General features: G+C 47.4%; 1 protein-coding gene across 1 annotated transcript; it reads right to left on the bottom strand.

Annotated features, from left to right (window-relative positions):
- Positions 1-1,477: 1,477 nt before the first annotated feature.
- On the bottom strand, positions 1,478-21,574 carry LOC115641517 (epididymal sperm-binding protein 1-like). Its single transcript, XM_030544722.1, has 9 exons — positions 21,508-21,574; positions 20,054-20,200; positions 19,317-19,475; positions 18,743-18,898; positions 16,497-16,661; positions 15,912-16,076; positions 14,265-14,429; positions 12,935-13,088; positions 1,478-1,586 (listed from the first exon to the last, which is right to left on the bottom strand). Exons 1-8 carry the CDS (start codon positions 21,572-21,574, stop codon positions 12,940-12,942), a joined length of 1,173 nt encoding a protein of 390 aa, XP_030400582.1. The 3' UTR covers positions 1,478-1,586; positions 12,935-12,939.
- Positions 21,575-25,003: the final 3,429 nt, after the last annotated feature.

Raw genomic sequence — 25,003 nt, 5'->3', positions numbered from 1 at the left:
AGTACGTTTGGCAGTGTACTTTCCTCCTCAGGGTCTTAAGTCCAAATCATCCCAAAGTCCAACAACCCCAAACGTCTCTGTCCCTTGTCAGTGCCACCTCAGAGTTCAAAAGTTCATCTGCAGAGTTTTTACACCCCTAGCCTGGGTGGAAATGGGGGGCACACAGGGTGTAAAGGGGCATCTTACATGGGCCAAGGCTGAAGGGTGTAAAGGGGCATCTTACATGGGCCAAGGCTGACTGCCCCACCTCTCCATGGATATCTGCTGCAGCCTTCACCAGGAACAGCTCTGCTCCACTCCGCTCCGCTCCTCCAGCTGTCCCCACAAACTGTTCCGCTCTGCTCCAGTCGCTGTTCCGTGGGCCACTCCAACCATCCCACACACCGCTCTGCTCCACCAGCCGTCCCATGAACTACTCCAGCTGTCCCCACAAATGGCTCAGCTTCTCTCTACTGTGCTCACCACTCCAACCATTTTGCAGACTGCTCTACCAGCCACTTAGCAATATATCTTCAGGCTCCCCCACTTGTTAACACAGCACTCAGTGATTTCAGCTTGCAGTAGGGGAGCCCCAGTGCTGGCACACCATTGGTCCAAAGTGAATTCAGCTCAAAAGCCTCTAGCTAGGTTCCTAATAGAATCAAAATTAGCTCTGCTATTCAACGGGGGGGGGGTTGCCACGCCACGCCACGCCACGCCACGCCACGCCACGCCACGCCACGCCACGCCACGCCACGCCACGCCACGCCACGCCACGCCACGCCACGCCACGCCTCCTCAATTCACTAGGTTTTGGCACCCATGTCCCTTGTCTAGCGAGTGCTACTTAATTGATGGTGAAACTCTCTGTCATAAAGCAGTTTCGTAGTTCCTCATTCACATAATCAGAGTGACAACACTTTATTCCTCCTAACCCAATAATAAAGAAATTGGGGATCCCACAGCTGTCAAAGTGACCATTTTAGGCTGCCGTGGGCTATGCTAGGTGTGGTGGATGTGCCTATGCAAACACGATCAGCCCCTGAAATTCTGTTCAGCACTCGCCATAATTCACCACCAGATGTCAGGGTAGAGCTCATCCTGACTCTGCTTACACTTACAAGAGATGTTTTTCATGAAGCATATTCCAGTTACATTATATTCACACTCATTAGCATATTTTCATAAAATCATATGGAGTGCAACTCATACTGACCACTAAGAGTGATTGTCTTCAACCTTGAAGCATGAGGATTTATAACCCTTCCAAAAAGCCATGTTCATTTGGAAATGCCCAATATGCATCAGAAGCAAAAGCCATCACACTGTCATCCTCACCCCAGGGAAATGGACAGGTCATTTATTGCCTTTTGCCTGGATACAGAAATTGCAGATCTTATTTCAAAAGATGCTTTATTTGAATTTACTAAAATCAACTAGACAAATGAGCACATTTGGATTTGGATTCAAGGGTAATTATGTCACTGGCATCTGTTGATCAGAAGCGATCTCTGTTGGGAGAGCAGAGGTGTCCAGAGCGGGGCTCATTCCTTTCATTTAATATCGAATGTCATCGTTCTGTTTCCTCCCAGCTCTGGAGCTGTCACCTGAAAAGGACAGAAGTACAGACCTTCAGCACCACTTCACTAGCTAGGCAGCAGGATGGCAGAAAAGGACCTAGGGGTTAGGGTGGATCATAAATTGAATATGAGTTGACATCATGGTAAGGTTGTGAAAAAGGCAAATAACATTCTGAGGTGTATTAATGGGAGCATCATATGTTAGACATGGGAGGTCATTGTCCTGCTGTAGTTGGCATTGGTGAGGTCTGAGCTGGAGGACAGTGTCCAGTTTCGGGTACTGCACTTTAAGAAAGATGTGGGCAAATTGCAGAGAGTCCAGAGAAGAGCAACTAAAATGATCACAGGTTTAGAAAACCTGACCTAGGAGGGGAGACTGAAAAACTTGGGCAGGTTGAGTCTTGAGAAGAGAAGGCTGAGGGGGGAACCTGATAACAATCTTCAAATATGGAAAAGGTTACTAGAAAGAGGATGGAGAACAATTGTTTTCCATGGCCACTGAGGGACAGGCAAGGAGGAATTAGCTGAGTTTGCAGCTAGGGAGATTTAGGTTAGATACTAGGAAAAACTTGCTAGCTCTACGGATAATTCGGCTCTGGAGCAGGTTACCTAGGGGAGGTTGTGGCATCCCTGTTATTGGAGGTTGGACAAACACCTGTCAGGGATGTTTTAGATATATTTGGTCCTGCCTCAGCATGGGGTAGGGTGGGGCTGGGCGCTTCAGGTCCCTTCCAGCCCTACATAGAATCATAGAATCATAGAATATCAAGGTTGGAAGCAAGGCCAGCTTTAGGAAGTGCGGGGCCCAATTTGAACAGTTTCGACGGTGACTCGGCAGGGATGAAAAAAAAAAACACTTAAAAAAAACACCTTTCATTTCTTCCATGTATTATTCACTTTCCACGATCATATAAATAATAACAATTATATATACATATATTACATCATATATTATAAATATCAGGTTCATTAAGAGGAACTTTATTGTACAACTCACCCATATGTTTTTAAAACTTTATCTTCCTTGCTTTTTGTTTGACAAAATCTTTCAGTATATTGCCTAACTCTAAGCTCTTCATTACTTCACATTCAATAGATATGATTGCCAAATTGTTTAATCGGTCTTCCTGCACTGTTGATCGCAGATATGTTTTAATTAGATTTAGCTTTGAGAAACTCCTCTCTCCTGAGGCTATAGTTACCAGAATAGTCAGGAAGATTCAAATTGCTCTAAATAAATTTGGGAATGCTGTTGATCGGTTATTACATGCAAGAAGTTGAAGGATTTTTAGGGGGGTTCTACAATCAGTTGAAAGAATTGGCTTTAATGCTTCCAGTTCTTCACAAAGCATGTAGCCATTTATGTCATCTGATTTTACAGTTGAAACTTGTTTGTTTTCCTGCACTAGTTTCACATCTGTCAATGCAAGTTCCAGATCTGCGGGCGATTTTCATATGGTGTTCTTGGGAAGATTTTTGAATTTGCATAAAAATCCAAATAAACTCTCATGCTTTTGTAACTGTTCAAACCTTGGTTCAAGTGACTGTAAAGCTTTGTCTAACACTTCATTGAAGCATTGCACTCTGTAAGCTTCTTTCGGATCAAAAAAAGGCTCATCTGCAGACTCGTACTCAAATTATTTTTTTCGTTTGCGCAAACGTTTAGTCTGGAATACTGGAGTCACATCTAGATCTTTGGCAAGGTCATTGGCACCAGTTAACACTTCTTGAAAACCCTTCTCTCTGTACGTTTTTAGCCAGTTACAAAGCTTTTCAAATGAAGAAATTCCTGCAGAAATATCCATTGTATCACTCTGCAGCTCTTTGCTCACAAAATTCGCTTGAAAAAGTAAATCATGCCAGAAAACTAGCGAAACCAAAAACTTACAATCTTTTATTTGAATAGCCAGCGATTCAGCTTCTTTTTTTGCTTGAGCATCATCAGTTGTTTCTGCTACCTCTACGAGTGCATCTTAAAACTCCCCTGCTTGGTACCGCAGAGCTTTGACGCTTTGCATTCTACATTCCCATCGTGTTTTGCACAGAGGCTTTACCGAAAGGCCAGCAACATGTTTTCTAAAAATAGTAGATGCAGAAAAAAGGATATAAATACGCTGCAAGACTCCAAAGAAACTCATCGCATCTGGACATGTTTTGGCCATGTCTCCCAAAATGAGATTATAGTTGTGACATGCACATGGAGTAAAAAAAGCTCTTGGGTTTGTTTGCAAAAGTCGTGCTTGTACACCTGATGTTTCCCTTCATATTTGCACCGTTGTCATAGCCCTGCCCACGGATATTTGCAACATCCAATCCCAGGTCTTTGAGTTCACTTAAAAGGGTATTGTACAAATATTCACCTGTGCTGCTTTCTACTACTATGAACTTAATGAAATGTTCATATACTCCTGCTGGAATATTTGGTGATACACCATCAGCCACATATCTAATTGTCAATGACATTTGTTCTTGGTGACTAATGTCAGAAGTGCAGTTGAGTATAATAGTAAAATATTTAGCAGCCTTAATTCGAGCTATTATTTCATGTTTAACAGCATTCCCTACAATACTAATTCATTTTGAATGTTTTTTCCTAAGTAATGGTCATGTATTTCTTTGTTCTTGATTCTTCGTAAATGTTCCTGCATCACTGGGTCAAACTTTCTGAGTAATTCAATAACTCCAAGAAAATGATGTTCCCAGCCATTCATCAGACCCACGAAATGATAAGTTTCGTTCTGCTAGCAACTGAACGACAGCAACTAGTCTCTCAAAAACTTGATACCAGCGTTATGCTTCTTGGTCAATAAGTTTTTGTTGTATTGAGTCAATGATTTTTTCAGCAGATAACCTTTGCTGAAGGTTGCAGCAACTAAGCATAGCTTGTAAATGTCCTTTTGAGTTTATGTGCTCAGCCAATCTTGTATGAATATTAGACCAGTCATTAAAACCATTAGATGCTAATGAACTTGTCACATTCTTGCACAAAATCTTACAGTAATAACAAAAGATCTTGTCGGCTGACACTGAGTATATCACCCATGGATGAGGTACAATTTCACCATTTGAAAGTTTCCTTTTGCAGTGAAACTTTGAAAAGTGTTTCCCAATCTTATTTTTAGGGAAATCTTCTACAATAATTTTAGGTGGCTCTTGTTTTACTAAATACTCCCTGATACGCTGGCTAATGTATTCTGGCCAAGTTGCAGGATCATCAGATATTTCTATCTGGTCAGCAGAGTTGAAGTGGCCTTTCTGCTCTGGATCTAAACCACTCACATCTTTATTATCAGAAAAGCATTCTTGACCCTCAGTACCTTCAGCGTCAGATACAATCCTTTTTGTAGTCTTCTCTTCATCGTAACTGTCTTGAGTGTCTTCTTCAGGCTACATCTATACTACAGGATAAATTCGAATTAGCTTAAACCAATTTTATAAAACAGATATTATAAAGTCGATTGTGCGCGTCCACACTAGGCACATTAATTCGGTGGTGTGCGTCCATGGTCAGAGGCTAGCGTCGATTTCTGGAGCGGTGCACTGTGGGTAGCTACTGTAAAATAATGAGGCCAGTAACATCGATTTGCGTCCACACTAACCCTAAGCCGATATAGTAATATCGATTTTAGCGTTACTCCTCTTGTTTTGTAGGAGTACAGAAATCGATTTAAAGAGCCCTTTAAATTGATATAAAGAGCAGTGTAGTGTGGACGGGTGCAGCGTTAAATTGATTTAACGCTGTTAAAATCGGTTTAACAGCGTAGTGTGGACCAGGCCTCAGACTGATTTGGCTCTTCAGGTTCTTCGTCGCTGCTGTCGTTCTCTGTCTGTGTTGTATATTGTACTGGAGAATTTTCAACCATAACTGCATCTTCACTGAGCTCTCCTGGCTCAATAGTAGAATCAGGTCTGCTAAAATACTTGCTTAAAGCACCCTTTTGCTTCTGTCTTTCAATTGCCTTTGCCTTGTATATGGCTCTTTTCTTACTCCCACTTGGGTACTTTCTACCAATATCGCTTGATCTCTTGCCCACATTGATAGAAGTCACCACATTCTAAAAGAATATTAATTATAGATTTTCACTTTCATATTAGGAAAATAATATATGTTTTGATAGTTGTATAACTGATTTTCTTCAATGTTTATTTTATTAAAATTTATAAAATATTTCCTTATTTATATAAAATTGCCCCCTCCTTCCCCTCAGCGCTGCCAGGCCCCGTGGAAACAAACCCTCCTTCCTCAGCACCACCCCGTCGAAACAGCTGTGGGCCAAAGAGGAAGGTTTAGGGGGTTGGGGAGGAGAAACGGCACACATAGGCAAAAAGAACAGGAGTAATCGTGGCACCTTAGAGACTAACAAATTTGTTTCAGCATAAGCTTTCGTGGGCTACAGCCCACTTCTTCGGATGCATAGAATGGAACACACAGAATGTATTCCATTCTATGCATCCGATGAAGTGGGCTGTAGCCCACGAAACCTTATGCTGAAATAAATTTGTTAGTCTCTAAGGTGCCACAATTACTCCTGTTCTTTTTGCGGATACAGACTAACACAGCTGCTACTCTGAAACCTGACACACACAGGGTGACCAGATCACAGCAGTAAAATAGGACCCGCCCGCTCCCCACTCGGCCCCACCATCACACCCCTTTTCACCCCTTAGTCCCTCGCTGACTTGCTGCGTCCTTCCTAGTCAGTCTCCCACCCACCATTCGCCTCCTTTCACCTTCTCCCTCCCCTGCCAGAAACTCACATGCCTACCCCTAGAACCCCTGCTGGCTCACTGCTAGCCTCTTTGCACACTCGCCGCTTGCCCCTCCCCTTGCCTCCGACTTGCCGCTGCGTCCGCCCCCGAATATATAGCCTCATTCAAAGACCCAGGGGTCACTATATTACCGCACACAGCAGTCAATCAATGCAGTTGTAGATAAATCTCTGCATTATGCATTTTTGTATAACTTTTACATGACTTTGTATTGAACCTTGGTAATATGTTATAGTGGGCCCCTAAGGTAGTTTAATTAAGGTAAAAGAAAAATGTCTTTTTGCTAGAAGCAGAATAAGATCATCCCTCCACTTTGTAATCAATTGCCCTATTGAATGAATGAGGTGTGAATGAGGAAGGTGTGGAAGGCAGCATCTCCAGACAGCTGCAACCCTTGGAGAGGGGCTGGGAGCCAGACGAAGGAGAGCTTTGCCCAGGGCTGAGTGGGACAGAGTCTGGGTGCTGGGTGCAGGCTCCGGGCTGGGGCACGGGGTCGGGTGCAGGAAGGGTGGAGGGGTGCAGGCTCTGGGAGGGAGTGCAGAGGGGTGGGTGCAGGCTTTGGGACACAGTTTGGGGGCTGGAGGAGGGTGCTGGGGAGAAGGGACTGCCATGTGGCTTCCTTCCTCCCCTGCGACCCCTCACCATAGCCTCGGTGGGGAATGGAACTGCCCCTTCCCCAGTGTTTGCAGGAGTGGTGGCTGGGGGGAAACCCAGTCAAACTCTGGTTTTACTCTTTCGCTGATGGGTCACTTAAACCCCTTACATACCCTTTCCCTCCTCTCTCACCCCCCTTTTCTACTGGGCTTGTTTGTTCTTTTCGGTGAAGCCAGATGAAAACCACAAACCCCAGCGAGAGCTGGAAGACTAGACAGAACACACCACCCAGCCTAGTATCAGAGGGGTAGCCGTGTTAGTCTGAATCTGTAAAAGCAGCAAAGAATCCTGTGGCACCTTATAGACTAACGGACGTTTTGGAGCATGAGCTTTCGTGGGTGAATACCCACTTCGTCGGATGCATGGAGTGGAAATTTCCACTACATGCATCCGACGAAGTGGGTATTCACCCACGAAAGCTCATGCTCCAAAACATCTGTTAGTCTATAAGGTGCCACAGGATTCTTTGCTGCCACCCAGCCTAGTCCATCCCAGAGCCCAGGACTGAGGGCAAATGTCTCCCCACCCCCAGGCCACCTGCTTCCACTCCTGGCCTCTCCTAGCGCGGGCAGTGATTCTGTGTGGCTGCATCGGGCGGGATTTCAACCGGACTCCCTCACTCTCCCACTAAATTCACCCCTGTTTTGCAACCACTTTGCACTAATAGCACCTTCCTTCCCTGCCCTAGAGCTGCTGGATGGCTAGAAAGCTGAGCTGGGCATTTGATTGATCTGAAATATTATCATGCCCCCCTCCAAAAACCTTAATATCCACACAGCTTGGGGGGGGGGCTATTCCCCCCCCCCCAAAGCCGGTCTATTTTATTGTTGCAGGGCAAATGTAGGAGCCATAGTTTAACGGAAATATTCAACCCCTACAGTGGTCTTGCAGCAGGGAAAGCAGAGTTGATGGGAAGGGAACTGGTTTGGACAGGAGCCCTAGTCCCCTTCCTTTGCAAAATAATTTGGAAAGGGGAATCAGATCACTCCGTGCCTCAGTTTCCCCTTCTGCAGGGGGGAAGAGATAAAAGTCTCAGCTTGCAATGTTGCAGACCTTTCTCATTCTCCCCTCTTGATGTATTTGATTTCCTCCTCCAAACCTCCCTCTCTCTCTCACCTGGAATTCACAGCACTAAGTACCGGCTCGGGGCTTTTTTCCTGGATTACATGTTCCCAACTTTAGTTTCAAAACAGATACAGGCAGGCACAAACTCACCTTGAAACAGCAATACCACCGAAAACCACAAAACCAACCCAATATTACAAACCTAGGGGGAATCACAGGGTCAAACACTCACCGTTGGAAACCCAGCAGCTGCTCAGGTGAGTGAGGTCCCCTGCAGAGATTCCTGTCTCCCACCGGACAAGAAGCCCCCTCGGCGTCTCCTCCAGGTGAGTGTTGTGGGGAGGGGAGGGGAAGGAAGGCTGCAAAGCACATGTGCCTTGTGCCTTCTCCCCCTTCCTGACCTGCAACACCCACGCGGCTGCCTCTGCCTCAGCCCTCTGCCAGCCAGCGTCTCTCGTTGCCTAGCAACAACAGCTGTTGCTTCCCGGAGACGTAGAGCTTTGCTTCCAGGAGAGACGCTGCCGGCGCGGGGCCCTCTCAGGCGCGGGGCCCAATTCGGAGGAATTGGCCAAATCAGCCTAAAGCCGGCCCTAGTTGGAAGGGACCTCAGGAGGTCATCCAGTCCAACCCCCTGCTGAAAGCAGGACCAATTCCCAACTACATCATCCTAGCCAGGGCTTTGTCAAGCCTGACCTTAAAAACCTCTAGGGAAGGAGATTCCACCACCTCCCTAGGTAACCCATTCCAGTGCTCCACCACATTCCTAGTGAAAAAGTTTTTCCTAATATCCAACCTAAACCTCCCCCACTGCAACTTGAGACCATTACTCCTTGTTCTGTCATCAGGTACCACTAAGAACCGTCTAGATCCATCTTCTTTGGAACCCCCTTTCAGGTAGTTGAAAGTAGCTATCAAATCCCCCCTCATTCTTCTCTTCCACAGACTAAACAATCCCAGTTCCCTCTGCCTCTCCTCATAAGTCATGTTCTCCAGCCCCCTAATCATTTTTGTTGCCCTCCGTGGGACTCGTTCCAATTTTTCGACATCCTTCTTGTAGTGTGGGACCCAAAACTAGGCACAGTACTCCAGATGAGGCCTCACCAATATCGAATAGAGGGGAATGATCACATACCTCGATCTGCTGGCAATGCCCCTACTTATACAGCCCAAAATGCCGTTAACCTTCTTGGCAACAAGGACACACTGTTGACTCATATTCAGCTTCTCATCCACTGTAACCCCTAGGTCCTTTTCTGCAGAACTGCTTCCTAGCCATTCGGTCCGTAGTCTGTAACAGTGAATGAGATTCTTCCATCCTAAGTGCAGGACTCTGCACTTGTCCTTGTTGAACCTCATCAGATTTCTTTTGTCCCAGTCCTCTAATTTGTCTAGGTCCCTCTGTATCTGATCCTTACCCTCCACTGTATCTACCACTCCTCCAAGTTTAGTGTCATCTGCAAACTTGCTGTGAGTGCAGTCCACGCCATCCTCCAGATCATTAATGAAGATATTGAACAAAACCAGCCCCAGGACCAAGCCTTGAAACCGGCTGCCAACTAGACATGGAGTCATTGATCACTACCCGTTGAGCCCAACAATGTAACTAGCTTTCTATCCACCTTATAGTCCAATCATCCAGCCCATACTTCTTTAACTTGCTGACAAGAATACTGTTTCCATAGAATAATGATTCCATAGGGTACGTCCAGACTACCCGCCGTATCGGCGGGTAGTGATCGATTTATCAGGGATCAATATATTGCATCTCATCTAGACGTGATATATTGATCACCAAACGCGCTCCCCGTCAACTCTGGAACTCTACCGTAGCGAGCGGCAGTAGCGGAGTTGACATGGGAGCTGCGGATGTCGATCCTGTGCCATGAGGACGGGAAGTAAGTCAGAATAAGGTACGTTGACTTCAGCTACAGAAGTCCCATACCTGAAGTTGCGTATCTTACATAGACACCGCCCTGCTACTGTAGACCAGGCCATAGTTAGGTACTTGGTGGATGTGTATGGGAATGGTTGGATGGGTGACTGTGGATAGGGATGTATGAGTGGGTGGATGGATGCGTATGGGAATGTATGGATGGGTGTGTATGGGGAAGAATGGATGGATGCACATGGTGACTGATGAAGGGACACAGAGTCACCAGATTGGGGCCCTGTTGTGCTGTGCGCTGCGAGACACAGAGTCACTGAGATCAGGGGCCCCTTGCACTGCGTGCTGCAGACAGTCCCTGCCTGGAAGAGTTCTCAGTGTAAACAGACAAAAGAAGGAGGATCTCCCTGTGACCAGGGCCAGCTTTAGGAAGTGCGGGGCCCAATTCGAACACTTTCGGTGGGGCCCTGGCAGGGATGACTTAAAAAGAAAAAAGTGTAAAAAAAAGCCTTCCATTTCTTCCATGTATTATTTACTTTCCATAACTATATAAATAATAAAATTGTATATTATGTACATTGCATCATATATGCTGTTGATTGGTTATTAATGATTGCCGTTTCACATGTGTGAGTCCCCGCCACTCCCTGGGGGTGTGCACATGAGTGGATTCCCACTGCTTCCTGAACCCCTCATTGAAGCAGGTGTGCAGGTTACTGGCCTGGGAACTGCAGGGCAGCAGTGGACATGGGGCTGGTTCGAGGCAGGGCAGGGGCTGACTGGAGGTAGGGTCTGGCTGCAGGCAGGGCAAGGGGTGCGGGGCTGGCTGGAGACAGGGGAGTGTGGGGCGGTCTGGCTTCAGGCAGGGCCACAGGGGGGTGCAGCAGGGGTTGGCAGGGCTGGAGACACGAGTATGGGACTGGCTGGCTTCAGGCAGGGGGGTGAAGTAGCGGTTGGCTGGAGACAGGGCAGGGCAGGCAGTGCAGGGCTGGTGCGGGCAGGGGTGTGTGGCAGGGGTTGGCTGGAGACAGGTCAGGGGGTTTGGCAGGGGCTGGCTGTGGGCAGGGGGTGCAGAGCTGGTTGCAGGCAGCGGGGGGCGGGGCTGGTGTGGCAGGGCAGGGGGTGCAGCAGAGACAGCTGGAGCCCTGGCCCTTTAAAAAGCCCCCGAGCCCCCCACTATCCCAGGGCTCTGGGGGCTATTTAAAGGGCCCGAGACTCCCCTGCTTCTACCCAGCCCCGGACCTTTTAAATAGCCGCGGGAGCCCTGGGGAATGCATGGGGGCGACGGGGCTCCGGTGGCTATTTAAAGGACCGGGGGGGCAGGGGCAGCTGAAGCCCTGGCCCTTTAAATAGCCCCCAGAGCCCCCTGCTACCCCAGGGCTCTGGGGGCTATTTAAAGGGCCTGGAGCTCCAGCCGGGGGCACGGGGCTTGTCGCGCTCCGGCCGGAGCTCCAGCCGGGGCCGCGGGGCTTGTCGCGCTCCGGCCGGAGCTCCAGCCAGGAGAGCAGGGCCATGGGGCTCGTCGTGCTCCGGCCAGAGCTCCAGCCAGGAGAGCGGTGCCGCGGGGCTTGCGGCGCTCTGGTCAGAGCTCCAGCTGGGAAAGCGGGGCTGTGGGGCAGCCGTGCTCCCGCCGGTGCTTTGGTCAGGGGAGAGGAGCCATGGAAGATCCCGGAGCAGACCACAGCCAGGGTAAGTAAAAACATTTAAAAGGTGCCTAAGGTGCGGGGCCCTCTTAGGTGCAGGGCCCGATTCCCAGGAATCGGGCTAATCGGCCTAAAGCCGGCCCTGCCTGTGACATTGCACTCCACATGCTTTATGGAAATATGCTTATGAATATGACATAACTGGAATATGCTTTATGCTAAATACCCTTTGTATGGTGTCAATAGAAAGCTTGTCATCTACTAAGTGTGTTCATCCTATTTGTTTGCATGTATTATTTCTAGAGCTGGAGTTAGGAGAATAAGATATAAACTTGTATCACTGATGTAAACTTATTAAGTGGAGGCCATTAAGGGTGCTCCAGAAACAATCAGTTGTAAATGGCCTGAGTTACTTGAAAGCCTTCCTGTGTACCTGTGGGCCAGCCCATGGGGAATGGAGACTAGGGGTCTTACAGTGACATGTGACTATGTCACCTGATAATAAAATCCATCTTCAATCTGGTACTTTTCCATTTAGAAGGAGGAGTGGGGACCCAGAGAGACAAAAGATTCCTGCCTTGTGTCAAAGCTATAAAAGGAGGTGGAGGAGGACAAAAGAGGCTGCCAGGCATACGAAACCTCCTGCTTACCACCCGAGATGTCTGCTGGAACTAACAAGGACTGTACCAGGGGACAGGATTAGGCCCAGACTAGGAAGGAGTCTAGTCTGTGAAAGAAGCTTATTGGAACATTTCTGAGGGATTAGATTTACCTGTAATCAGTTTCGTAATGTATTAGGCTTAGTCTTGTGTGTTTTTGCTTTATTTTGCTTGGTGACTTACTTTGTTCTGTCTATTACTTGAAATCACCTAAATCCTACTTTTTATACTTAATAAAATCATTTTTGTTCATTATTAAACCCAGAGTAAGTGATTAATACCTGGGAGAGCAAACAGCAGTGCATATCTCTCTACCAATGATATAGAGGGCGAACAATTTATGAATTTACCCTGTCCAAGCTTTATACAGAATAAAATGGATTTATTTGGGGTTTGGATCCCCATTGGGAATTGGGTGTCTGGGTGCTGGAGACAAGTACCTGCTGAGCTGTTTTCAGTTAAGTCTTCAGCTTTGCAGGTGTGGCCAAGACCGTAAGTCTGTGTTGCAGCATCTAGCATGTTTGGCTCAACAAGGTAGAGTTCTGGAAGTCCCATGCTGGCAGTGGAAAATGGGCTCAGAGGTAATTTCAGCACATCAGATAACAATCCCATCTGTGACCTGTGACTGAACCCATCACGCACACCCCTGGTCCAGATGGGGATGCTATAAACAGAGACCATCCCTTTGTCCTGTCCTACCTGTCTCAGACAGAGCAGTAGCTCCACTTATGGTCCAGGTCATAGTTGTCTGTGGTGGAACACCAGAACTTCCCCTTGGCCTCTGCCAGGTTGGTGCAGGTGAGGAATTTAAACTTCTTGTAGATGAAGGGGAAGACACAGGGCTTGTCATAGTCTGCAGACCAAACACACCAACAGCAGGTGAGTACCATGGCCAGTATCACAGGTGGCACATAGCAAATGCAGGCGACATCAGACTGGAAGCAAACACTTTGTTAGTTCCCCATGCAGCTTAGGGCTACGGGAGAGTGCGCAGCCCTGTGACAGGGTGCCAGGCAGAGCAACGAGAGACTTGGGTGCTATGCCTGGCTCTGCTGGGTGACCTTTAGCAAGGCACAGCCCAGCTCCATGCCTCAGTTTACCCAATTCTGCAACATGGGGCTAACGAGCCAAAGATGCCAAAGGGAAAGGCAAAAAATGTCTCTGTTGGTGGTGGTTACGTATGTGAAATGTGTTAGGTGGTTTGTGCGTCCGTGGGAAGTCCGTTTAGCCAGTTTATACATGCATGGGTGATTAGACACAGCCACCCCTCAGATGTGTTTTCGGGTTATATCCTCTGTGGTTTTTACATGCATTAGTCAAGGCCTCTAGATACTAGCGTGATATCTGGGATCCCTTCTGCTGGGCGCTGCCCTGGTAAACAGTTGCTGAGATTGGGGCACTGAGTGCCACCTAGACACAGAGTCACTGAGATCAGGGCCCCGTCGCACTGGGCACGGCTCAGACACAGAGTCACTGAGACTGGGGCCCCATTGCGCCAGGAGCTGCCCAGACACAAAATCACCAAGATCACAGAGCCACCCAGAGGATTCGGGGGGCCTGGAGCAAAGTAATTTTGGGGGCCCTATCCATTAAAAAAAGTTGCAATACTATAGAATATTATATTCTCTTGGGGGCCCCTGTGGGGCCCGGGGCCTCAGGAAAATTGCCCCACTTGCCACCCCCTCTTGGCGGCTCTGCAAGATCAGGGTTGTGCGAGGCGCTGCACAGACAGACAGAGACTGACAGTCCCTGTCTCAAAGTGCTGCCAATCTAAACAGCCAATAGAAGGAGCTCCACAGCTCTAGGGCGATTTGGGGGATGGTTTTAAGAACTGCTGAACAGCTGCTACCCATGAACTTCAGCTTGCTCAGCTTTTCCTAAGGGGCTGGGGGTGGGGACCAAAAAACCAACCAACCTGCTCTTAAGTGACTCACCCAAGGAGTCTATGACAGAGCCATGAATTGAACCAGACCTCGGTAAGCCAAATACCTTAACCGCAAGGCTCAGCTTCCTCCATCCCATGTCCTACCTGGCTTGGAGCAGTATGTCCACTTCTTGTCCGTGTCGTAATTCCTGGTGGTGCTGCACCACACTTTTCCTGAGCTCTCCCCGTCGCTGGTGCAGGTGTAGTACACTTTCTTCTTATAGATGAAGGGGAAAGCACAGCTCTTTCCTACTGCGTTCCCACCCAGGACTAGGGAGGCAAAGGGAGATGGTTATAGACACCACTAACACGCCCACCTGCCTATGGTATAACGGTTCCCGCATCCCACTATGACCCGGCCACCATCACCAACAGCCAAGAAATCTCAGGCAGGCTTTCATAGATCCCAAGGCCAGAAGGGACCATTGTGATCATCTAGTCTGATCTGTAAAACACAGGCCAGTGAATTTCCCCTGGTTCTCTCTGTGTTAAACCCAATAACTTGGGTTTTACTCAAGTATCTTCTAGAAAGGTGTCCAGTGTGGATTTGAAGACATCATCATGGCCAAAGCATCTTCCAGGAGGACCAGCAGGACCTGGCTTCCCAAAACCCACTGACCCTATCGGTTCTGGATCTGATTCTATGGCTGCTCCTAGGCCCTGGCCTTGAATCTTTCCTGAAGGAATTCTTAGAGGCTCATTTAGCTGCTGGGAGGGGCGTGTTGTAATCCACTATCCCACCCACCAATCAGATAGACTCCCACTGCCCAAGTCCCATTGGTATCAAAGTTTCACAACTCCTCATTGGCTCAGGGGCACAGCAGAGATATGATGAGATCATACAGGAGGTCTGGAGGCCCCTGGACAACTCGGTAAACAGAGGTGGATGAAATGTTTCAGATGAAGTTTTTTTGGCGAAAAGTACAGATTCAGTGAAGCTAAAATGTGTTGTGAATTTGTGTCAGTTTTGTGGGATTGTTCATGTCAGAAAAATGACCAAAAATTCAGAAAAAGTCAATTCTTCAATTTGAAACAACTTCTGCTTTCAAAATCTCCTATTTTATTAAAACCAAAATTTAGAAAGTTTAAAAAATGCTCAAAATTGAAATGAAATGTTTCATTCAACCCAAAGGGATTTTTTTTCCTTAATTTTCAGTTCAATGAAAATTTAAAACAAATCATTTTTGGGATCCACCCAAAACAATTTTGTTTCCTGATTTTTTAATTCATGAAAAGTATCAAAGAAAATTTCAGTTCCAGGATCCACCCAAAATGTTTTTTTCCCTGATCTTACAAATGACAGAAAATTTTGAACAAGCTTGTTTCTGGGATCCTCCCAAAACACATTGTCCTAGTTTTTTTAATTAATTAAAAACTGTGAAATATTTCATTTTCTGGACAACTCGAGACAAATGTTTCTCTAATTTTTTGACTCACTGAAAATTTCAGAAATTTCTTTTTAGTACCACACTCTAAACCATTTTTCTGACTTTGCAATGCAATGACAATTTTTTAAAAAAAAGAACTTTCATGATCTACCTGAAATGATTGCCCCCCCCTCGCCTCCGATTTTTTGATTCAATGACAATTTCAAAAATTTCGTTTTCATGGCAATCCATGACAAGCTCCTCCCCCATCCCGATTTTTCAGAATCACCAGCAAACCACAAATTAGTTATTTGCTCAGCTGTATGAGAAAAGCCAGAGTCACATCTGTGACAGCAGGAATATAGGGAGAGACTGGATACATTACTGATATCTGGACAGTAGCTCCACAGCTTATCCTGGTTGTAGTTCTGGGTTGTGGCACACCAGAAATTTCCCATCTTGTCTCCAGCGTTTGTGCAGCTGTGATATAGCTCAGTTTTGTAGACAAAAGGAAATATGCAGCGCTGGCCATTTGAGTTCCCCCCATAGGCTGCAAAGGCAACGAGTAAATCAGAGTGAACAGCAGGAATGCCAAAGAGAGCGACCGTCATGGCCATTCCTTAGCAAAAAAGAAAAGCCGGGGTAGGGGTGTCTCATCTCACTGCTGGGGCGAAAGCCAAAGATAATTTTTTACAGTGAGTGAATGGTGTTGTGCCTAGGAGCATGGGATCACCCTGGGTCCATCTAGTCTGGCATCTCGTCTCTGATGGCCGCGTATAAAGGAGGTGCCAGGCAATCTGGCTGCACAAGGGAAGCCATTTGTAGCACTCAGCCCCTCCAGCGAGCTCATTTGGCCTGCAAGACTGGGTGACAGCACTCCCTGTGCTAGAGCTCCACATAGCGGCACGTTCTCCACAAACCCTTTCCCTCTGTGCTGACACGGAGCGCTCTGGTAGCAACCAGGACTCACCCTTGCTCAAGCAGAAGCGCCAGAGATGGTCTTTGTCGTAATTGGGAGTGGTAGCACACCAGGGCCGTCCCATCTTGTCATCGACTGCCGTACAGTTGTGGTAGGTCTTGCCCTTATAGATGAAAGGGAAGACGCAAGGGGAGCTGTCTGAATTTCCCCCTGCCGCTGGTGGAGAAAGAGGCAAGGGAGGAAAGGGTTAAAAACAGGGCAGAAGGCAGGATGCAGGGCAGGCGATTTGCTGGGAGAACTGGGTGTGAATTTTCCCAACAAAACGATTATTTTAAGTGGAAAAAATGCCAATTCATGGGAATAGAAAGTGTTTGGGCTTTTAATGAATGTTGCTGGTTTTGATGCATTTCCCCACTTGAAAAAAATGTAGACGGGGAAAAAGCATGGAAACGTTTTGACATGTTTGAAATGGAAAAAAAAAACCTCAGTTCCTGGTTGGGAGCACCTTTTTGTTTTGAAATATAAGCAGAATCTGAATGAGCTCTACCCGGACATCTAGTTGGTGAGCTATGGAAAAAGACTTCAGGAGCTAATCTCACTTGCATGGACATACCCACTCTGCCTAGGAGCTCAGCAAGATGGGATTGCTGGCCTAAATGGTCACTTTTGGCTGGTGTGGGATCTCCAGGCTCCTTGTTATTGGGGCAGGAGTAATAAAGCATTGTTATCTTTGTTTGAACCGAGGGCAGCAGAACTGTACCTGGCATACCCCAATGGAGAGACTCACCCTCAACTCAATGGCACTCACCAGGCAGGGGACATGGGTGCCGAAGCCCAGTGAACTGAGTGAGGGTGGGGATAGATATTTGTGTGGGGTTGGTGTGGGCTGTGTTTAAGGGCCCCAGTTACTCCTTGACTCTTCCTTTCTACTCTGTGTAATAACAGAGTTAATTTAAACTCAATTGAGAGTCTTGTTACATGCTGCAAAGCTGAAATCACTGATACTTAGGTTGAAGTATTAGACCTGCTTTGGGACAGTACCTCTACTGCAAGTGACAGACCCATGTGTCCTAGTAGTGAGGCTCCCCCACTAACAACTGCAAATCAATGAGAGCTATGTTAAGTGGTGGACCCTGAAAACATCAAGTGGGCAGCTGGTGGAGAGGTGCAGAGTGCACCACAGAGAGGGGCGGCGAGTGAGTGTCTGAGCAGTGGACAAGTAAGGTGCCTCCATATCCACCCTCTCTCCACCCAGGGTGGGAGGTGAACTCTGCAGATGAGCTTCTGAACTCTAGGTCTGCACTGGCCAAGGATAACAACAGTGAGTAGGGTACAGAGAAGGGATGGGCACGTTAAAGGAACTTCTGGTTGCTGGACTTAAGACCCTCAGGGGAAAAGGACACTGCTAAACTTACTTGGGGTGGGTCTTTTGCTCATGGTTTATGTTTATGAACCCTGTCTGTGGCGTTTTCCCCAATTAACATAGGGTTATTTCCCTCCTTTTATTAAAAGTTTCTTTTCTCCACTCAGACTCTGTGCTTGTGAGAGGGGAAGTTTTGCCTCTTAGAGGCGCCCAGGGGGTGGCGTGTAATTGTCCCAGGTCACTGAGTGGGGGCTTGAGCCAGTTCTGTGTTGTATTGTTGAAAAGGAACCTCTAGATACTGAACCTGGCCCTGGTTGCTGCCAGCTCTGACTGGCAGAAGGGTTACAGAAATTTAAGCTAACTAGAGTAAAAAAAAGAAAAAAGAGGTTGAAATGGAAACAGAAAGTTTCAAAATGAAACTTTTTAACTGAGCTGAACTGAAAGAGAGTTTGGCTCTTCAGTTCATGAATATTTTCGAGGTTTCATTTTTTCCCCTCCTATCACAGAAGGGAAAAATGCTGAATTCTCAAAAATATTTCTAGGCTAGGAAAAAGATCCAAGGTGTCGATTGGCAGCACTGGGCAAAATTTTGGCTGGTTCAATATGGACACTGAGATGTTCCTTGCTCCTACAGGACCTATGTACAAATGAATGCTTCATGTCCACTCACTTTGTTTGACCGTTCAGATCCCACAGTAATGGAGACACTAAAAACTCCCAGAGTAGAATAGAGCATTGCCCAGACACACAGTCACCAAGATCGGGCCCCGTCATGCTGGATGCTGCCTAGACACAGAGGCAAAACGAGGAATAGAACCCATGTATACTGATTCTCTCTCCTGGGCTCTTTCCATTAGGCTATGGCCCCCATAGTCTGTGTACATACCAGCTGCAAAGCAAACCCACCCCTTAAACCTCTCCTGGCCCCACGTACCTGCCGTGCCGCAGTACCTCCATTTATGGTCCACTTCATAGTTCCTCGTGGTGGCACACCAGGGCCGCTTGCTGTCAACCATGGTACAAGCTGTGTACAATTTGCCTTTGTAGCTGAATGGGAACATACAGGGCTCCTCTGAGTTCCCACCAAGCACTGGGAGAGGTGGGTGGGGGAGAGAGATGGGATGTGGGAGACAGAAAAGACAGACAGCATGCTGGGTAATCAGAATCACCACAAGTTGAGCCCGTTTCCGGGTAAATAAAGCCCCTCACCTCCCTGACCCCACAGCAGCCTGGCCACTTCTCCCCAACCATCCCAGGGTAGTGCAGAGAATGGGGGACTCGGTTATGGGGCACTGGCAGAGCTGTGTGGGGCATGAGCCCAAGGCTGGGCTAGCAGGGGCTGCGGGTCGGGCGTGAGGGGCACTGGCAGAGCTGGGGGTGAGTCCAGGACTGGGCTAGCAGGGGCTGCGGGTCAGGAGTGAAGGGCACTAGCAGGGATGGATGCATGGGAGGACACTGGGTGTGGCCCTGTCCCCTGCCCATGCCCCCTGGCCAAGAAGGCCCCATACTTGTGTCAGAACAGTAGCTCCAGCGCTGGTCCGTGTCGTAGTCTGCTGTGGTGGCGCACCAGGGTAGGTGGCTCTGCAACCTGGTGCAGGCACGGAAGCTGCTTTTCTTGTACACAAAGGGGAAGAAGCAGGGCTGACCGCTCGAGTTCCCATCGTAGGCTGTGGGGAGACACAGATAGGGACCTGTCAGGGGATGGAGTGCCCTGGGAGCAGCACAGATGGGTGCAGACCCCTCACCTCAGGCTGGACGGAGCCTGGGGGGGGGGTAAGGCCCACCAGAGATGGGGATTCTGCTGCCACCCTGCCAGTGTCTGACCGATAGACAGACAGACAGATGGGCAGGGGTTTATTGGGCTAGACAGACAGACAGAGGAGGGTATATGGGGCTAGACAGACAAACCAACTGGGTGGCTCTGCCCTGCCCAGCTCTGGAGACGTCGCTGGGGCAGGTGGCAGGAAGACGGTGGCCAAGCACCTGGACATGGGCCAGACCTGCCAGCTCCGGGACTGTGGGATCACAAACAGGGAACATGATGCTTCTCTGTGCTGACCAATGCTGCCCCCCATCCCCATCCCATCCCTGGGCTGCCCCCTGTCCCTGAACGATGCCCCAGATACCCTCTGTCTCCATCCCATCCCCTGGCTGCCTCTATACCATCTTTGTCCCCTGGCTTCCCTCCCATCCCATCTCCTGGCTGTCCCCCTGTCCTGTCCCTCTCCCACCCTTGGGAGCTCACCCTCCTCGGAGCAGAACTTGAAGGCCTTGTTCTGGTCGTAGCTGGCAGTGGTGGCGCACCAGAGCCGGTCACTGTCCTCGGCTGTGCATTCCGTGTAGACCTTGCCCTTGTAGGTGAAGGGGAAGACGCAGGGGGCAGGGTCCGCACCTGGCAATAAACAAGGGGCAGCGATCAGAAAAGGGGGGGGCGACAGCCACCAGGGGGCCCCTCAAAGCTTAGCAGGGAGAGTCCTGGGCTGGGGGTCAGGATGCCTGGGTTCTAACCACGGCTCAGGGAGGGAAGGGGACCTCGTGGTTTGAGCAGGGGGGCTGAGAGCCAGGACTCCTGGGTTCTCTTTCTGGCTCATGGAGGGGAGAGGGTCTGGCAGTGGTGAGGGGAGGCGGGTCTGGGAGCCAGGACTCCTGCTGTCCATCTCCAACCTCCTGCCAGGCTGGTATGTCTCGCACCACTTCACAAAACACACTGTGCTACTCTACACAATGACAGTACGTCCCTCAGCACATATTGCACTACACATGCACACTGCCACGCAGCACCCACTACACCACAACCCCCATGCCATGATACTAGTCAACTACACACAACACACAGTGTATTATACTCCACAACAAAATAGTCTCCTGAACAGCACGATACAGCTCCACAACATGGTCTGTTATACTTTACATCACACAGCTACACAACGAGAGACTGTTCCTCGGCACACACTCTTCTACATTGCACACCAACACACTGCTGCAGAGCCACACAATCTACTCCACTACAACACACTGCTCCACAACACAGACTCTATTACACTACACAACACACTGCTCCACAACATGCACTCTACTACATAACACAACAGCCTGCTCCACAACACAACACACAGATACTACACTCCACAACAAAACAGTTGTTTTGAACAGCACCATATGGCTCTATTGCACAACATGCTGCTTCACAATGTAGTCTGTTACACTTCACACCACACAGCTATGCAACAACAGACTGCTCCTCAGTGCACTGTTCAACACTGCACATCAACACTCTGCTACAGAGCCACACAATCTACTACACCCACCATGCACTGCTCCACAACACAGACTCCTCCACACTACTGCTCCACAACATGCATTCTACTACACAACACAACATGCATTCTATTGCACAAGAACACACTGATCCACAACACAACACACCACTTCCCAACATGCACTCTACTGCACTACAACACAACACACACTCTAATACACTACACAACACACTGATCCACAACACAACAACACACTGCTCCACAACATGCACTCTACGCCACTATACAACACACCACTTCAGAACATGCACTCCATTACAACACACTGCTCCACAACATGTACTTGACTACACAACACAGCACACTGCTGCACAGCCACACACTCTACCACACTACACACCAACACACACCGACCTGAGACAGCCCCTGCCTCCCTTACCCTGGGTCCCCTCGCAGAGCAGTGCCAGGGCCCAGGCCAGTACGCACGTGGCTGTGGGTGAAGCCATTGTCCCATCCACACTGCCCCAGCCCTGAATCCCCAGCCCCATATATACAGCCTCCCTTTGGGGCTCCTCCCCTTGGCTGCACCCCAGAATATTTCCTGCTCGACAGATGGCTTGCCACCTCACCACCCAGCCACGCCCATGGCATATCATGAACCCTCTGTTTCCTGAAACCTGAGCTCCCTGGGAGCCATAACCTGCCCCACCCTGCTGGCTTAGGAACATCCTACACACCTCACTCCTTTGGTCATGACTGTTGTAGTCCAGGGGTCCAGCTTACCTCGGCTTGATTATATTCAGCAGTATATAGACAGGCTTGGCTCCTATAAGACATTGGCTTCAGCAGCTAGCATGAGGCTTGAGGCCTTTGGCATAGATAAATTTAGGTAACCAATAAGTTTTGGGGAACTGGAAGAATGTAAGGGGGAATAATGACATCAGCCAACCACAGAAACATGAACTGACACCAGCTTCTGGGAGGTTTTGGACAGAAGATCCGACCACAAGATTGCCACGAGAGGGGAGATTGCCACCCCAGCAACCTGGCCAGACTGGGGTCAGCTGCCCCTGAGCCACTTCCTTCCCTCCCCTTGGGGTGTATCTGGATCCATAGGGGTCCTCCATTTCCTCAGGGTAGGTGGCCAGTGGCAGTCCCAGCAACTCCTCAGTGTCTTGGTCAGCAGGTGGCTCCAGCAGCTCTGTCCTGTCCTCGGCTCAGCGGGGTTCTGCTGTGCCATTCTGACAGCAATTCTGGGCCCCAGGGCAGAACAGTCCATGGACCCCCTAGAAAGGGATGGCTGAGGTTTATGAAACGACTTTTTATCCTATTGATAGCACATTAGAACCCACTATACATAAGTTGTGGCATTTCTTGATGTAGTTAACTTTTTCTTTTTCCGGTTAGAGCACCAGTATTAAACAAATTGTGAGCATAAATATAAGATGTGGAATTTGTTATTTTTAATTATATATTTAAATTAAATGAATACATTATGGAATGAAATTGGAGAGAGTCCAGCAGAGGGCTGGGGCACATGTCTTATAAGGAGAGGCTGAGGAGACTTGAGTTATTTAGTCTGCAGAAGAGAAGAGAGAGGGGGGATTTGATAGCAGACTTCAGGGGGGTTCCAAAGAGGATGGAGCTCAGCTGTTCAGTGGTGGCAGATGACAGAATAAGAAGCAAAAGTCTCAAGTTGCAGTGGGGGAGGTCTTGACTGGATATTAGGAAAAACTATTTCACTAGGAATGGGTTCCCTAGGGAGATGGTGGAATCTCCTTCCTTCCTGGTCTTTAAGGCCTGGCTTGATAAAGCCCTGGCTGGGATGATTTAATTGGGGTTGGTCCTGCTTTGAGCAGGGTGTTGGATTAGATACCTCCTGAGGTCTCTTCCAATCCTTATTTCCTATGATTCTATGAAATTAAATAATATATAAAACATTTAAATAAGCACAAAGTAAGAAAACATCTAAAGTATCAAGTCGGCTAATTACACATAAGTCACAATTAGGTGTTTAATCTAAAGACAAGAAAAAAACTGATATGCAAGATTTAACTGAATATGAACAACAAAGTTAAAATATACAATAATAAACAAAGTATTTAAAAAGATTTTAAAAAATCATAATATTTGAATGTGGAAGGAGGGGGTAAAATGCAACTCTTTGGGATTTTTTTGCATTGATTATATCTTCCAAATGCAATGACCTGAGAAGATCTTGCTCAATAGCAAGAAGAGCAAGACCATTAAGTCTTTCTTGTCTGATTATTGATCTTTGTACACATTTGATTTGTTTCATTTTGCTATAAGATCTTTCAGCTTCAGAAACAGTGACAGCTATGGTGCAGAATATCTGCAGAACTCTGACATTAGGAAAAAGACTTTCCAACGTAAGCTCATGAATTTTATTTAACAGCTCTAGTGGTTTGAGAGGTGCACTTCCACAGTTTGCCTTATAAATTGCCTGTGTGTGTTTCACCTCATCGATGATATCCGTGCATACATCGTTGTCATAGTCTCTGCAAAAAGCAGAACACAAGTTTTCAATCTGAAGTATCAGTGAATTCCAAATATGACAACAGAAAGCTGAAATATTATCGATATCTCTGGCTATGACAAACCACTGTGTCAACACCCTGATTACACAGTCAACAAGCTTGTAAAAAACATTCACTTTAAAATCTCTCTCATCATTCTCTTCTCCCAGTTGGACTTCTGGTGTTTCATCGTGAAACAGTTTTCTCTTTTTTGTGCATTTCTCAGGGATTTTAGTTTTGGTTGGCAGGTCTGTTAACATGGCTTTGGCTGCACACTTGGCTTCCGATAAAAGAGTTTTCCACTTACCATGTAACTCTTTAAGCTCCTCAGTCAAGTTGTCAATGTTTTGTACTTCCACCTCAAGAGTTTGCTTCTCTTGATTGAAGAACTTTATTGCATAGATCTATGGCAACCAATATTTTGAGTCATATTGTTGCCGTCAAAGTACATTTAAATGACTGTATGTAGCACTGAATTACCTTTAGCTCTGTTTTGCACTCAGAAGACAGATTTAGTTCCTTGCACTCGATAAGCGCATGTTTTATTAGTGGCAAATGTTTTGCAATTGGTTTAACACTTTCCACATGAGCTGACCATCTAGTCTGAGACAGATTATGCGATGAACATCCAATCTTTGTTTGCAATATCTCCCACTATTTAGGGCTGTAAGCAAAAATTTTTTAGTTTTTGTACAATCCCAAAAAATGTGATTACACTCATCACAGCACTCTGCTGCATTTGAGCCACACAAATTTAAGCTATGAGCTCCACAATTAGAAAATTTAGCACGAGGATTAATTTAAGTAATAACGGCTTGAGCACCATTATATTTGCCAGCCATATTCAAACCATTGTCATACCCCTGACCCCTGCAGTCTAGCAATGTGATATTTTGTTTTTTCCAGTACAGTTATAATCAGGATAGCAATATCTTGTCCAGTTTTTTTGTTGCAGTCAACAAACTCTAGAAATCATTCTTTGATAGCAAAACCTGTATAGTCATGTAAAATGTATCAGGATGATTGTAGTGTGCTCCATGAGAAGAATCAGGGGTAGCATCAACAAGCACAGCAAAATATTTAGAATGTCATCTTTCCGATAACATTACTTGAACTACTTTTGTGCTGCCTGCCTGGATAAACTCATTCTGACTGTCTGCAGAAAGATAATGACCTTGAAGTCATTTTCCATTGTCTTGAGATTGCCTCACTTTACTTATGTGATACTGAAGAACTGGATCGTATTTGGCAAGCAATTCAACAATTCCAAGAAAATTACCGTGATGGTAGTCTCCAATTGTGTTTTAAGTTTCCCTGAAAGCAAGTCCTCCCTGTGACATTCTATACCTTGGGGGAGGGTACTGTAACCCCCATATTCCTCATTTTCATGTAATCGTG

The sequence above is a fragment of the Gopherus evgoodei genome, unplaced genomic scaffold (genome assembly GCF_007399415.2).
Source record: "Gopherus evgoodei ecotype Sinaloan lineage unplaced genomic scaffold, rGopEvg1_v1.p scaffold_35_arrow_ctg1, whole genome shotgun sequence".
Classification (NCBI taxonomy): domain Eukaryota; kingdom Metazoa; phylum Chordata; order Testudines; family Testudinidae; genus Gopherus; species Gopherus evgoodei.
The sequence above is the reverse complement of the archived record's forward strand: the minus strand, read 5'-3'. Positions and strand labels throughout refer to the sequence as shown.

Excerpts from the sequence above, each read along its gene's own strand:
- LOC115641517 (XM_030544722.1), bottom strand. The coding sequence starts at position 21,574 with ATGGCTTCACCCACAGCCACGTGCGTACTGGCCTGGGCCCTGGCACTG. Across the intron at positions 18,899-19,316 it reads GAGCTACTGTTCTGACACAA|TGCTTGGTGGGAACTCAGAG; the intron begins GTATGGGGCCTT and ends CACCTCTCCCAG. Across the intron at positions 14,430-15,911 it reads GAGCTACTGTCCAGATATCA|TCCTGGGTGGGAACGCAGTA; the intron begins GTAATGTATCCA and ends TTGCCTCCCTAG.